This window comes from Larus michahellis, chromosome 4 (genome assembly GCF_964199755.1).
Source record: "Larus michahellis chromosome 4, bLarMic1.1, whole genome shotgun sequence".
NCBI classification, from domain to species: domain Eukaryota; kingdom Metazoa; phylum Chordata; class Aves; order Charadriiformes; family Laridae; genus Larus; species Larus michahellis.
The window spans coordinates 36,294,858-36,311,476 of record NC_133899.1 but is presented as its reverse complement, the minus strand read 5'-3'; the positions used below and the strand labels follow the sequence as shown (position 1 = coordinate 36,311,476).

The following is a 16,619-nucleotide window of genomic DNA, read 5'->3' as shown; positions in this document are numbered from 1 at the left end:
TTTTTTTGTGTTTTGAAATAGAGCAGTAGCAGTGTGCTGTACTGTGAGGTATCGAACACGAACACACTAGGCTGCAGAAATCCTTCACGTGCAATTCAGAGTAACTCAGACAATGACACAACTGGAAACTTATGCATAGGCCTTTCTGGTCTTTATCGTAGTTTTTTGTGAAGACTTAATTTGGTTATTTAGAAATGGTGCACAACTGTCTTTGTGCAAGTCTTCTATAAATATCCTGATGTGGAAGTAAAATCATTTGTACCATTTTTTATGTTTTCGTAATAAATTTCTTTTTTTTGTCAGGAAAATATCATCACGTAATTCAATTGCAGGTACTAATGTGATCCTTTACTCACTGTACAGGTGTATGCTTTTATATACTCACATACACTTTCCAACACACTGGGAGAATAAGAAGTTAGTATTTCTGATTTATTTCTCCTTATAAGAGCAATACACTGAGGAGGGCCTATAGTCATGAAGAGCAGTGCAGAATTTGGCACTTTGCTGTCTTGCAGTCTAAAGAAGAGAGCATTTAGAAGTTTGGGTTGATAGTAAAACGTCATCAGTGGAGATAAGTACAATATGGGGAAGAGGAACAACTCTATTAATTAGATAAGCTGCTATCTCAGAAACAAAGTTACTTAAGTAATCATCAACTCAAAAAAGGACTAGTGTCCACTGTTTCATTCTTTGTGTCCTCTGAAAAACAGAACTGGAGTTTAGCTGATTATGACTTGAAGTGAATTTCAATTAATATTTAGCTGTGGTTTTGCAAATATAAGACACTCTCTAATGAAACTGTTACTATTGAAATGTTTAAGAAACTTCTTCCTTTACCTGGATTCTTTTGAAAACGTTGAGGGCAACAGCAGTATTAAACTACTAAACTAGACTTAGATTTATTTTTTTCCCCTCCAAGTGCACACCGTTTCATTAAGACAAGATTTCTATTATCAATCCTGACAATAATCTTCTTATTAACCACTTGAAATGTCTGAGACTTTCATAAATGAGTGACTGATTATCTACAGTAAATAAATCATTCCATGTTAATCCATTTTTTTGTCATAGAGATCTGTGTAAAAGCTTTTTAATCTAGTTATGATTACAAGTTACTGCTCAGATTAAATTCTCTGTTTGAACCTACAATTTATTTAGGAGAATATTTTAGCATTTACTATGAAATTATACTTTAAAAGGTTAGTAAATTTTCCTTTCTGGACTACCATAGTGGTTTAGAACATGAGTATAGAAATCCTGCATCTTAACAATTCTCTGAAATTTCTTTAGAGTTAGTAACATCTTTTAAATTAGTCTTTGGTTTAAAATTAATGAGAATATCCCTTACAGGTAGCGGCTAAATTACAAATTGCTAAAAATATGAACAGGTTTACTGAAACGGCTACAGTGAGATACTATTTTAGAATATAGAAAATCAAGAACATAAGCATTTCTGTGAGATGTTACTAGATGGTTTTTTTGCTTACATTTTAAAATTATTTTTGGCAGGTACCAGAAAAAATAAGCCTAGTATTTTGAGACTTTCTGCTATAACCTGAAGAGCTCCGGAGCTCATTCTTTGTAACTGAACAAGTACTAGAAAGAAAATGCTTACTTAAATTGCAAGAAAAACACTGCAATTCTACCTGTCTCCTTAATAATACGCTATACACAGTAAAATGTTTTAAAATTGCATATCAAAATAAGAAACCCACTTCATGTCCTTAGTCGCCCTCTAAGCTGCGACTGGCAGGTGCTGGGGAAGGTGCTGGTGCCTGTAGAAATTAGGCTTTACCCCTCCATGCAAAGTGATACACACCTTTATTGAATAAGGTACTTGCTTGTCCTTTAGACAGTAGGTAAACTGCAGCTTTGGTACTTAATTCTTAGGTCAGCCCTAATTTAATAAGTTATTTTTATCTCTTACTTATTTGTGATTTGCTGAGAAGCTGCTTTTGCTAATGTTATTGTTATGAAATCGCTTGCCAAGTTATTTTTAGATAGTGAAGAAAAGAAAACAGTGGCCTTGTATAGAGGGGAAAAAAAAAGTCTATTGGATATCTTTTTTTCCTCTCAAGTTTATAGTTAAAAAAACCCAAGCAAACAAAAAACCCCACAGAAGACCAACAAGAGAGACTTGCTATATTCCTGAGGCAGGTAATTGGACTGTGTTTTTGTTATAACGTGGACTGGTAAAAAAGCGTTTTTTCTTCTGATACATTTTAGGATCCAGCACAGTCTTCAGGCTTTCATCCCTCAGCATCTGTGGTTGCAGTGGGGACGCTGACCGGAAGGTAAGATGCGCAGAGCTACGTCTTGGGCACCAACAGACACTACGTGATTTTTCCAGCTCACATCCAAGTTCATGTTCTTGTTTTACAGAAGTATGTAAGCCGCCCGTTCATCCCCTATTGATATTTATTGAATTTCAGAGTGAAATTCATTTGTGTTGCCTTAGTGACTAGAAACAAGAGGGACATGGACCCTCAGCACGAGAAGGACATGGACCTCTTGGAGAGGGTCCAGAGGAGGGCTACGAAGATGATCACAGGGCTGCAGCACCTCTCCTAGGAAGACAGGCTGAGGGAGTTGGGGTTGTTCAGCCTGGAGAACCGAAGGCTCTGGGGAAACATAATAGCCCCTTCCAGTACCTGAAGGGAGCCTACAGGAAACCTGGGGAGGGGATGTTTGCAAGGGCATGTAGTGATAGGACGAGGAGCAATGACTTTAAACTAGAGCAGGGTAGATTTAGATTAGACATTAGGAAGAAGTTCTTTACAATGAGGGTGGTGAGACACCGGAACAAGTTGCCCAGAGAGGTGGTGGAGGCCCCATCTCTGGAGACATTCAAGGCCAGGCTTGATGAGGCTCTGAGCAACTTGATCTAGTTGAAGATGTCCCTGCTTACTGCAGGGGCGTTGGGATGGATGGCCTTTAAAGGTCCCTTCCAACCCAATGCATTCTATGATTCTAAACCCTAGTCTTGGGCCAGTACCCCCTGTTTGCTGAGTGTTGCATGAACACAGAACCAAGAGCTAGTTTCAGCCCTGGGAGAGGAGCAATCTAAGATCAGTGGAAGGAGATGGGTTTGGACAGGGGAGGAAGTCTAGCTTAACAGTGAGACCGTGCGTGGGAGGTCCTGTCACCATACCAGTGACCTAAACGTTAAATCTTTGCGTCCATCTTGGCAAAGGAGAGACTAAGGGAGGAGTTTGAGATAATGAGTTAACTTTGCAGATGCGTGCAGAGATCTTCTCAGAGGCTTGTATGGCAGTGTAGAGGGAATCATATAGAAAAAAATTGCTCATTGGAAAATTTAGCAAGTGGTTTATTGTCTCTGATGCAGTGACAACGAGAGGCTTTAACAAAAAATTGGCAAATCTTCCATGGTGCTAGACGTAGTGTAAAAATGCATATTCAGAGACTTGTTCTGCCTGACGAGCGTAAGGCACAAACAAGACAGACAAAAACGGGGTGAAAAGAAGTATCTCCATTTTACAGGACAGATTGAGCCCTTGGTCACATAGTGGGGTCAAGGGCAGAGCCTGCGTTTAACCTGTATTAAGAGGAAGGAGCGCCTTTGCCGTAACTTCATCCTCTCCTTTAATGTCACTTGAGGGCAGACTTTGCTCTTAGTATTGCAAACAGTTCCACTTAACTGGGAATATATAGAATGCTTATAGGTCTGGGGCCAGGATTATTTTAGATTGTGTATCAGTCCTACATAAAGGATTTACTCTAGCTACTAAATTTACTGTATTTAGTAAGTAAAGTAAATCAAAAGGAGAAGCTTTGAGAGGAATCTTTACTTTGTCTTTAATAATTTGATTGAAAGTCAAGTATTGAAATGCAAGTTTTATCTTTGTCTTTTCTACACATTTCCACAAATTAATTTTTGTTATTAAAATTAATTAAATCAAATTTATTAAAATCTAAAAAATTAATTAAAAATAAATTAATAAATAAAGCTAATCCTATCAAAAGAGAATGGTCCTGATTCTTGCATGTGTTTGCCTTTGCTCTATGATTTAATGTAGGCATAAATTAAACATCAGGATAGCATAGAAGGAGGGTCATTAAAGGCGAAGGGTCATTATATGTAATGCTTGCTTTATTCTAATGCCTGACATAATGAAACAGAGTAAAATCTGAAGATTGTTATCAGGGTCAACGTCTGATCATTTTTCAGGTTAAAAATCATGGGAAAGAAACTATCCTTGTGTTGAAGTAAAAATAAACCAAACCCAGTAGCAGTTGCTGTTTTTCTTTTCTTGGTGTAAAACTTATGCTATTTTGACAGAAGAAAAGTTGGTCAAGATTACAGTAGATTTAAATTCCTTATGGAATGATTTATTGGCCTCTTTCTGTATTTACAACAGGTGGTTTGTGTTTGACACAGAAACAAAAGACTTGGTCACTGTACACACAGATGGAAATGAACAGCTGTCTGTAATGCGTTACTCACCAGGTTTGAGAGCGTTTATTTACTGGTTAAAAAAAAAAAAGCCTTGAATTATTTTTTTTTTAATTAAATTTGGGGTTGGTTTCTTTTAAAATAATTCCCCACTTGCCATACTGAAGTTGAAAATAAATACGCTGTGAAACATTGCCAACACCGAATGGGTGGTGTCTTGAACTCTAGTTTTCTTTTCCCTCCCCCACATGTTCAATACGGTTTCACTGGGAAGAAAAAAAAACCCAAGGATGACGTAACTGGGCAGGTTGTTGCAATCAGGTTAGCCCTAAATGGACTGTAGCTGCTTCCAGAAGTGGGGTGTGTTTTTAACAGCAATATTTGCTGTATAAACTTGCTGTTTTGTAATCTCGAAACAGGAATCAATATGCAACTGAAAAAGAAAAAACAGAGTTTTATTTTTCCACTTTATAGGATCAAGGCCTTTAAGAACAGTTTCTCTTGTCTGTGACACACTAAATTTTCAAAATTAGCCTAGGTTCTTTCTTACAGGGATAATTACTGTTCGCTTTTGTGTTTATAGATGGAAACTTCTTGGCAATAGGTTCCCATGACAACTGTATTTATATATATGGCGTAAGTGAAAATGGAAGAAAGTACACTAGAATTGGGAAATGTTCGGTAAGTAACCTGTTTTTTTTTCTCCAGGTTCAATATTAACAACTTTAAGTCTGTTTTGTAGCAGTGTGTGACTAGTGTCACACTGAGAGATGCTGTTAGTGCAGTTAATACAATATTTTTCTCCTTATAGGGTCATTCCAGCTTCATTACTCATCTGGATTGGTCTGTTAATTCGCAGTATCTTGTGTCTAATTCAGGAGACTATGAAATCTTATACTGTGAGTAAGAATTGTATTTAGTCCTTTGTGCAAAGTTCAGGCAGTCTCATAGAGATTTAAAATTTAAATGAGACCATATAAGTGACAAGATAGACCATATGCTTTAATTCATCTGGTGCAATCAAAAAAACTATACAATTTGAGAGATAAAAATGTTATCGTGGGGTTGTTTTATTTTTCTTTTGTAGGGATCCCGTCTGCTTGTAAACAAGTTGTGAGTGTTGAAACAACCAGAGATATAGAATGGGCCACTTACACTTGTACTTTAGGATTCCATGTTTTTGGTAGGTATCTTTCCTCTTAGAAGCTCTTACCGTTCTTGTTATTAACAAACACTTGGATTGCCAACTTTTTCTTATGAAACATGTCTATACATATTTCAGGGAAAAAAACGGAACTTCTGTTGTGCCTTTTTTATTACAATCTGTCCTCTTATTTCAATCCAGAAAGACCCCGATTTAATATTCTTTCTAGCTTCAAGTATAAATATTAAATTACAGCGTAAGTGGGAGACAAGGAAGAAATCACACACTGCCCTTTCTGTCACACTAGAGCTGCTTCTTGTCATTTTTAATTTAAAGTACCAGTTCTGTGGAATTATTGTTTATTTAGGCAGCTTCTGGGCCAAATCCATTTACTGTGCAAACACAAAATGGGTGACAGTCTCCGTCATTAAGTACTTATAATGTATTTTGATACAATGTGTAGCAATTAAATTAGCTGAAAGGAAGGCAAGAAGAAAACAAAATCAGGGTGGTTTGTTTCCATGGGACTTCTCTTGTGCCAGTTTAGAAGGAGCTGTTTTCCCCAGTGAACTCTGAAGCTTTGTAGTCATTCCACAACGCCTGCAGAACTAGACAGGACATTACAAAAGCTGAGTACAAGAAGCTTCAAATTCTTGAGTCCTCAAGATAAAACAGGAAGCCATGGTAGAAGTTCAGAGAAGAGTCTGGTTCTCTGTAAGCAGTAAACAAGGAAGATTTTTCACTCATGTTTCAAGTAGAATAGAAGTGATGTGTTTGAAGGCGGCCAGAAAGGACATGCTTTTAGAGCCTAAAGATGGGATGGCAGTAGCAATATGCTGGGAAGACACATTCAAAGTTTGTACAGTTTAACTGACAAGCAGTGCTTGGTTATCACTACAACGTGCAGATTTAGTAAAAGGAGGAAATCCTAGAAGACTGGCTGAGATAATGTGTTTCTCATATGAGGGATGGAGGCCCTCATAGAACTATTAAGATATTCCTGGGATTTGAGTATGCCCGGCACACTGTTACAGAGCTACAAAGTCTTTGCATTTAGCGTCACAGGGTCAGATATTCTGAGATGAGAAATACTTTAAGTGAGTATTCTTTACTTTATAATTTGGATTCATGCAAAGTATAGTGCTATTAGAATATGGGGCTACCTTTGGTGCATAGAGAGTCATAGGAGAGGATTGTCACACCTGAGAGGGTTTTTTTTTCCCCTCTTGCAGCAGATCAGCTTTTGGAGCCAGACTGAGGAACCAAATGATCTACTGGCCCAATGGGGAACTTGTGGAAAATGCATATACATTTTTATACTTACAGTCCTCCATGCTGAACTGGTTTATTGTAAGCTAAAGCAACAAGAATGAGGAATAAATAAAAGTAGCTGCTCGTTGTAGTAATGTCGTAGAGGTTGTGAGGATGGTCGTCAAATGAATGGAATTTTAAAGTAAAAGAATATAACTTACTCGGAAAGGATATGCAATGCACAAGGAGAGAACATGGTGCCATATGTACCGAGGATTCATAGCTATACAGTTAGGTTCAGACTGGGAAGTTACAAAGATAATGCTTACTAATTATAGGTGAAAAAAAGAACATTAATGGTGCCAGGGTTATGCTGTTGCCCATCCTTCCAGAAAGATCAAATGAATGGAATTTTTTTAATAGTTACCAGAATCAGGCAAACCACGGGAATTGCAGAGGATGTGAGATTTTAACTATTCCAGTGCCTTTTGGGAAAGGAACTGCAATCCAGTGGCTAACCAGTAAGATCTCAAAACTCTTGATACAGGAAATAGATAAGCGCCTGGAGGGGAGTTTCTTCCAGATTTGATTCTGGGGAGTTGGAAAGAATTTACTGAGCATGTGAATGCATCTTGTGTAGGAATGACAGTGGGATTAGGGAGGTGTGCTCCTTAGTATAAGAAGGAAAAAGAGCAACGAAATGAAAGTGATGGACTTCAGGGAGGCAAACTGCAAAAGTCCAAAGCCCTGTTAGGGAAGATCTGAAGTTAGAGAAAAAGTGAGATGTGGTAGTTCCTTAGATGGTGTGAAGGGCATAAACTCTGCCAGCCCACAGGAAAAATAGGACTGGCAGCAAGACACCGATTCGGTTAAACTGTTGTTGACCTGTCCTACAAGGAAGAGGAATGCAGAAAGTAGAAGCTGTTGGAGGACCAAGGAGACGCATAAACAAAGCCTAAACATAGATGCATACTTGTGACAAGTACAGAAAGGGTCAACGACAATATTGGTCTTCTACATGGAGAGGAGAGATGACACTTCTAAGGCCGAAGGGTTAAAAAAACTCAACACTTTTTTTCTCTTTTAATATGTCGTTATTAGAAGACTTACTACAGTCTGATGGCCAGTTATGAAAGGGTAAGACCTCTGCTTTCAGCAGCAAAGGAGTAGATTAGAAAGTAGTTAGAAGTCAGACATTTTCAAAGTATCTGAGCATGATGAACCTTGTTGTATCTGTAAAAACAACTGGTTAGCATCATCTCGAGTCCATTAGGAATTATTTTCAGGACTTCACAGAGAACAGGCAAAGTACTGGAAAAATGGAGAAGAATGAATGCAGTATCTGCAGAGTCATATATTTGCCTTCATATGGAGAGGATCAAGTGCAAAGTTAGTGGCTAGAATAATAAATTGAAGAAGCTCATAAATTATAAATTGGAAACCAGTCCGGTGATGTTGGCAGTCACTCTACTATTCAGTACTTTGGGGCCTCAGAGCAGCCAGTGTGAACAGTCTTCAAATGCTTGCTGGGATTGCCCCACTGGACATAGGAGAAGCAATCGCATCATCAAGGACGTGAGGCTTCTAGTATATTGATTTTTCAGTAGCTGCTGGCTGACTGAAACTAGGGATAGTTTTTTTCTCACTCTAGTAGAACTACCAAAAAAATCACAAATCATATGGATAGCACTCGCAGGTCAGCATAACCAGTGCAGGGGGGAAAATGAACCTTGATCTGTTGAACGCCTGTCTTCAAGCATGGGAACAGGTTAGTCAGCCTGAAAATGTTTACAGATAATTCAACTGAAAATCAACAGCGTATAAAGAAGCGTGTTCAAGGGAGGACGTTTCAGCGATACGAACACATGTAAATGTGAAGAACTAAAGACTTTAAAACACGCAGTGGTCTGTATGTTCTTGCAAGAGCTGTGTGCTGCCGGATGCACAACCAAGGCATCAGTTTGTTATCACATGTCCTGTTTTGGAAAACTTAGTACTTGAGGTGTGGGACAGGAACAGAATAAATGCTGTCAAGCCTGACAGCATTGCACGCAAAGCAGAGCTCAGACTGGTCGGGTCCAACACTGACCAGAAGACTGTACACTGAATATTATGTTTGAATATATTTATTAATGGCACGGATGATAAAAGAGCTGCAGGATTAGCAAGTTGTCTTGAGAAATACAGGAAAGGTATGAAAAAAGGAGGCAATTCAGTAGAGACAAATAGGAGATTACACTCCTGGACAGCAGAACCCAGTTATCCAAATACAGAACGGAGGACAGCAGGCAAGAGAGCAGATCTGCACGGATCAGATTTCTCTTGCATAAAAAGTGAACGTGAGTCAACACCATTGTGCTGTTGTAGGAAGGCAGAAGCATTAGTGGGATGTATAATGAAAAGGATGCCATCCAAAATGTGAAGTAATCATCCATTTATCAGTATCTGCTTCAGTCACAGCTGGAGTAGCTGCTTCTGGTTTTTGCGCGTTGGACCAACAGATAAAGTGCTGACGAGTAAGAATAATTATACATCTAAATATTGCTCTGGGAGATGTAATGAATGAATTTCAGAGAAGAGGAGGAGGAAAAAAGCATGGCATCAATCTTCAAATGAGAGAAAGGAAATGGTCTCTTTCCATGTCTGCAGAGGATGGGAAAAAAAAAAAAAAAGGACTAATTGTTCAGCAAAGGGGATTCAGTTTACACATTCTGAAAAACTGGCAGTGAGGCACTGCAATAAATTTTGAAAGAGCACAGAGTCTCCAGGAAAAAACCTGATATGATGCTTTCCCCATTTCAAAATGGCAGTCTTGTTCCTTAAACCATTTTCTTTAGGGGTTATCTCCAGCTTGTCATAGTGACCTTTTGAGAAGATTCCGGCCTCTTTTCAGCTAGCATTTGACGTTCACACAGCCTACTTTTTGTCAAAGCAGTTATTTAAGACAGTTTTTCTGTGTCTTTTCATTCTACGTGTTCACAAACGCTTTGTTTTGCCAAACCATAATGGCGGAACACACATTATAACTGATTATATCCGTGGCCTTTGAAAGTTAGATATCATTTCTGTTGAGTAGGGATTAGATAAAATCTGAAATTCCTAAAAAAAACAAAAACAAAAACAAAAAAACAAGAAACACCACAGTACTGCATACAAAAAAAAAAAGAAATTTCAATAACTGGTTGGGTTTTATTATAATTACAATTTATTACAGGCAAGTATTCAGAGGCCTTAAAGATGTGGTGCAGAGATTTGATCCTTGCATCAATGGGCCTACGGTTTAATTTTAGAACACCACTTTGTGCAAGAACAGCAAGGAGTAGAGTATGTGAGGAAGGAGAAGAATTACTTACAGTAAAACAAAAATATTTTAAAAAATTATAGTAGGTTCAATTTTTTTGAGATATATTTAATAAATAACATTTTATATTATTTCTTGTTGCGTAAGTTTTAGACTTTAGTAATATGAAGAAAGTACGTTGACTCATACGTAGGTAGTTTTTTAGACTACAGCAGCACGAGGAAAGTATGTTAGCTCATACATAAGCAGAAGGGAAAATAAAAGCAGTACCTGTCATTTTTCTACATAACCATATGAAAATTCTTTTAGGCTCTGACACATGACCATAATTCATCAAAATTCTTTTTTTCAAAGTAAAAAGCACTTTGCTGACTAGAGGAAATAAAGTATTTGTTTATGTGCTTGATTTCCTATGAGGATCTGGTCTTTTGCTGCTACTGAAGTACACATACTGACTCAGCTGCAGTTAGTTTTATCATTTTTCTTTTTTTTTTTAAAAACAAGTAATCCTTTATTAATATTTAAAAAAAACCCAACCCTTAAGCTGTCACACTTATTTCCATTATAAAAACCTTTAATTAGTCCCTCTGTGTTTCAGGTGTATGGCCTGAAGGTTCAGATGGAACAGATATCAACGCTGTCTGTCGATCACATGGGAGAAAACTGCTATCAACAGGGGATGATTTTGGCAAAGTACATCTCTTCTCATATCCATGTTCACAGTTTAGGGTAAGGTATTTCGAAAACATTTACTCTTGTACTTGCACAACTGCATTAAATGTTGTTTTCCTATGCACAAAAAAAACCCGCAACAAAAAAGGAAGAATGGGAATATACATGTGCCTAAGGGATTTACTTAAGGTTGATTGAGACTACAGTTAAATTTAAAATTTAATTTAGTATTAAATCACTTTAAGAGAATGATGTGATGCCTTGGTTTTGTTGTTGTATGATTAGGGGACTGGAACACCTCTCTTATGAAGAGAGGCTGAAGGATTTGGGTCTTTTCAGTCTGGAAAAAAGACGACTGAGGGGGGACCTTATCAACACTTAGAAATACTGAAAGGGTGGGTGTCAGGAGGATGGGGCCAGGCTCTTTTCAGTGGTGCCCAGTGACAGGCAAGAGGTAACGGGCACAAACTTGAGCATAGGAAGTTCCACTTCAACATGAGGAGGAACTTCTTCACTTTGAGGGTGGCAGAGCCCTGGCACAGGCTGCCCAGAGAGGTGGTGGAGTCTCCGTCTCTGGAGACATTCAAAGCCCTCCTGGACGCGTTCCTGTGCAGCCTGCTCTGGGTGACCCTGCTCTGGCAGGGGGTTGGACTGGATGATCTCCAGAGGGCCCTTCCAACCCTTGCCAGTCTGTGATTCTGAGAGTGTTATGTTATAACGATATGTTTTTATGACAGTTTATATTCTCACTAATATGGTGTTTTCTAGGCTCCAAGCCATGTCTACGGTGGACATAGTAGTCATGTAACTAACGTAGATTTTCTCTGTGAAGACACCCATCTCATCTCCACAGGCGGAAAAGATACAAGTATTATGCAATGGCGAGTCATTTAAAGGACACATGAGTGTGAACAAACACAGTTGAGTCGACCGTGCATAGAACTTACGAACAAACTGCATGTTTAAAACTTAACAGTATGTTTGCAGTTTAGCCTGGTCACTGTGATTTATTTTTTTTTTTTGTTTAAAAAATTCTTACAAACCTCAGGAAAATTAAGCCCTGTGCTGGTTACCTTACTCAGTCTAGTGTTGGTTTGTTTTGTTTTTTTTTTCATTGTGTCACACCTTAAGAATGATCGTTTTCTCTTCTGTTGTACAATATACAATGCAGTACAAGTTTAATATAAGAAACGTGGCTTGACAGTTTGCAATACAGTGGTATCAGCGGAATGTGACTATCTTAAATGTTTTCTATAAACACTGCTAAACTGGTCACAAAAATGCCTTTCAAAGACTGTATATATGTGCTTATTTGTTTCACTATCTACACTTTGTACTGTATATCTACTTGTTTAGAAAAATCTATGACAATGTCAAGGTACCGAATTGTTTCTGATGGAGGATGATGAATAGATGCAAAAAGTATAAACCGAGATGGAAGATGCAAAAATTAGCGTTCTAGACCTGAAAATGTGAATGCTGGTAAATGTGCATTCTCTTGGGAATAGCACGCCTTGGGTATCACCCGTGGGGAAGTTGTGTTCCCTTTCAAGTGAATCAGCAGGTTACGCCCCGGTTTGGCCTGAATATCTCAGCAGGGTTTACAGATGTCTGTGTGGTTCATGTATTCCATGTGAGTTTAAGTTCAAAATCTTTTTACTTGTGTATGAACAATTTCTTTTTGAAAACAAAACAAAAAAAAGCTTGGCCACATCCCCATTATTGGTTAATATATTTAACTAATATGTATATTAATCAGCATGATGCTATATTGTACATGTATAAGATTTTAGCAGTTCATAACAAATGGTAAGGCAATCTAGCTTTACTTTTTTATGCTTATGGATATTGTATATTTGTATTTTAAGACCAAGTAGACCAAGTCTAAAGATATCTTTTTAAGTGTACCATAAACCTGCAGAGGGTAAAGGAAGTCTTGGAAGCCTACATGAGATATTAATGTGTAACTTCTGGCCCCTGTGTTTTGTGCATGGATGGATATTTATAGTATGAAATAAGATTGTGTTTTGCAATGAAGTAGTAGTGGAGGTGGTATAAAATGGTTAAGAAGGCCTTATCGATGTTGATTGTGACACAGATTGAAATGTATTGTTTACTTTGAGGAATGTATCTGAAGAATTTTAAAAGAGAGGAGTTCTAAGCAGACTCGAAAAAGGTAATATTAAAATTTTGCTTGTAATGGACGGTAAGCATTAATTCTCTGAACTCTAAAGCACTGGTTGTTTAGAGTGATTTAAATGAAATGGAATCAATAAATTTTCAAACTTTTTTATTACATCTCCAACCTCCTACACTGAAAGTGCAGGACACCAATAAACACGTATTAAAGTGAATTTTCAATGCATTCTTCCTGTTTAGTAAAATATCTTTGTTTCAATGTGAAATACTTATAGAAGAGACAGGCTTTTACTTGATGACACACATTTGTGATTTCACAATTAGAGCTGCATTTGAAAACATCTGGGAATAAAATCTAGTTTTTGGGGTACATAATTTCATGCATGAGCATGACCCTGGGAATGTGATCCCTAATGCACACCCAGGGAGTGAAACTCCAGCTTCCCGGCAGGGAAGAAGGACGCGCCACATGATTTCACCTACAGCGTCCCTTGGTTCTGAGCACTCGGCGGGTGGAGGAGTGTCATTCCACTGCACAGGGTTATGCTCATGGCAAGAGCAATTTCTCTGTGTTAGGGACTTGGCCTCAAGGCAGGACTTTTGAAAACCAGGGTTTCAGAGTCACTTTAACCTGCTGTCATCCAGCACTGTCTCTGAAGGAGGAGGTTTTGCCCCCAGCTGCTTATTCCCATCCCCTGCAGCAGCACAAGAGCTATTGTGGCCATAGGGAGCACCCAGCAGGGAGATGGAACCAGGTTAAAATCAATTTGGGGGAAAAGGGGGGTGGTGGGGGGAAGGCCAAGCATGCAAACAACTGCAAACCAAAAACCCCTTTTCCTCGGTTTCTTTATCTGATGCACTGTGCTTGTACTGAGCTTGTACAAGGGAAGGAACAATGTGTGGAGAAGGAAATAAATGGAGAGAGGAGCACTGGAACAACTTCTTTTGATGGTGGTGTAAATCTCCCTCTGCTTGAAGTGTTTAGTTTAGTAAAACTAAAGCATAATATCCTTACTCTTTCCAGGGTTAATCCAGTGCCAAGAGGTTGTAATACACAAGTGACAGGTTCCCGTCTTGTCTGGATAGTTGGTAGATTATGCCATGATACTTTCTGTTTATTAATTTATTTTTTTTTTTTGCTTTTGCAGATGGGGTGCTTTCAGGTTTCTCCTTTCAGAATTGTAGGTGGTTTGTCATTACTTGCAAGAGAGAAAACAAGAGCTGCAAATTGAGTTGGCTCATTCCCTTTTCATCCTTTTCCCACGGTGCTACTCTTGGGGTGTAATAATGTATTTGTGATCCCTTTCTTCATTTTAAACTATTATCCCTTACTAGTAATAGAGGAGGAATCCTGCAAGTTTATCCCTAGGGTTACTGATCAAAGGGGATTTTCAACAATCCCATCCCATCTGTGCCTCTGCTGCTCCGCTGTTTCTAACTTTTGCTGTTAAATGTGTCTTTGTTCCTCTCTGAAAACCCGATAAACGTATTAGCTGAATTGGCAAGTCCTGGGTAACGTCTTGAGCCAAATATCCGTTTGACGACTGTTAAAGTGATTCTTCTTTCTTTATCCAGGAAATTCTACACAATTTTGCCATTGTTATATATAACCTTCAGCTCTCCTCACTTCCACCCTTGTTCCTTGGTTCTTGTATATGTTTGTTTTCTCAGGACTCCTTCTTTTTTTTTGCTTTAAGAGAGAAAAAGAAAAAAAAAAAAGAAAGAATTATGCCTGAACTTTTCATATTTCATTCCCTCAGCAGCACCCAGGACTCTTACACCTGATTCCTTCACCTGGTACTCTGTCTGCAGCGGTTGTCATCTCCTGCCCTCCCATGTAGCATAAGGCTGGTTCTCAGGTCCACGGATGGAGCTACGGCTGGGCTTCTGCTCCTCCTTCCCTCCCCGGTGGTGGCTGCAGCGGGTGTAACGTTGCTCAAAGAAGAGCCTCATCTCGTCATGTCTCTTGTGTATTGCTGTTCTCTACCAAGCATTCAGCCGCTCCCCTTCAACCTTTTTTTGGTTGGTTTCAGGTCCTGTTTCTTGCTTTTCTTCCCTCCATATTGCTCTTCTGTGTCTTTGGCTTCCAGGACCGCATCCACCTCAGCCCTTCCTGGGGCATGGTGCTGCCCTTAACTGCTTATAAAACCAGTGGCCCTGACTACCTCTCTCATCTTTTTGGGGCCAATTTTCTGCTTTCTTACTGGACCTGTAACCACACTGCTTCTTTGCCTTGCACTTACGAATATCAGTGACAGCTTCCAGCCCCTTCCTCCCTGCCCTCGCGCCTTCCTTCTATGAGTGTACCGAGGCCATCGCCACCCTGTCGTTGTTCCTCGATTGTCCTCCCTTTGGCTGTGCGCAGCCCTGCAATGTATATCACGTACTTAGATTTTAGAATATTTTTCCGGTAGGAATTTTTTTTCTCTGTTTCTCTGTTGATGTATGGCATTTAGCAATGGGATTTGGGGATCCTACACTCGCTACAACAGTACGACCATCATATTTGTCCAGAATTATGAGCATGGACATTCGGGTAATGCTTCTGTGTCAGGATATTCAAAGTGATTAGCTACTGAAGTTGATAATATCTATTCTCTAAGTCTTCTATTATTCAGAAAATTCAGAAAACCATACATATGCTTTCAAAAGACTTTTTCCTCCCTCTTCTATATGCTTATAAAACAAGCGCAGACTCAATCCGGTTTTTAGGATCATTGCCCATTTTCAAGTAGAGGCTTTTTGTGATTTTTTTTAACCTCTCCTGCCTGTTTTCATATATTTATTTTACTCCTAACGGACACATATTCGTATTATATCAAAACTACAGCCTTTTCCAACTTAATTCTAAAGGTACTGTGTCTGTATATCAAAACTACAGCCTTTTTCAACTTAATTCTGTATGTACTACTTGAATTACTACCTGAAAGATCATTATTACGTAGATACTTTTGGTAGTGCGCGGTTTTAACAGCTTGTTGAAACCTGGCAGGTATTAACGATTTCCAACAGATGAGCTCTACAAAAATCAGTCGCTGTATTAAAAGAAAACAAACACCAAAGTTAAAAAAAAAACAACCAAAAAAAAATAGTGGAGACAGGAGATAAATGTAAGAGAAAGTCAAGAGTTTTTAAATGCTATTGAATTTAAAAAGCCCCACCATTTCAAATTATTAAAAAAATCTTCTCATGAAGCAAACAATTTTGTTAAAATGGATTTTTTTACTCTTCTAATTAATACAAGGTTAATTAATACAAGGTCATATTTCCTGTGTGAAATGTTCGGATGAAATGTATTCTTCAAAAGAATTAATATTAGAGGATATTACTTCCCTTTGGAATTATTCCTGTGACAAGGGCCTGCAGGGAAAAACAGACCCTTTTTTGCAAGGGTTGGCGTTTCTGGTTTCTCCAGGTTCTGCGCAGAGAGGCAGGTGGTCTTTTTGGTGTGTTTTCTCCTCCATCCCTGGAACTAGGGCTGTTGACAAATCACTCGATTGCAGCCTCCAAAATCCTACAGATGGCAGGGAAAATGTCACTTTAATTACTAGTGAAAAGAACAGACTTAACGAGAAACCTAACCAGAAATCTTTTCCTTCCATTGCTGGCCGGGATTTGTAGTGGCACTGGAGCGGTCGGGTCGCTGCTGCGCCGCTCTGACCCCAGCAGATGCCCTTCAGAAGAGATGTCCCAAG

At 38.7% G+C, this 16,619-nt stretch overlaps 1 protein-coding gene across 12 annotated transcripts in view; it reads left to right on the top strand.

The window, feature by feature from the left end:
* Positions 1-13,150, top strand: part of EML1 (EMAP like 1) — a 131,830-nt gene extending 118,680 nt beyond the window's left edge. For all 12 annotated transcript variants that reach the window (XM_074584026.1, XM_074584022.1, XM_074584027.1 and 9 more), the window contains 7 exons: positions 2,230-2,297; positions 4,383-4,471; positions 5,001-5,098; positions 5,229-5,316; positions 5,505-5,600; positions 10,712-10,842; positions 11,554-13,150. In XM_074584026.1, the coding sequence (XP_074440127.1) occupies positions 2,230-2,297; positions 4,383-4,471; positions 5,001-5,098; positions 5,229-5,316; positions 5,505-5,600; positions 10,712-10,842; positions 11,554-11,679 (696 nt within the window). In that variant the 3' untranslated portion in view covers positions 11,680-13,150. The remainder of the gene's footprint in view (positions 1-2,229; positions 2,298-4,382; positions 4,472-5,000; positions 5,099-5,228; positions 5,317-5,504; positions 5,601-10,711; positions 10,843-11,553) is intronic.
* Positions 13,151-16,619: the final 3,469 nt, after the last annotated feature.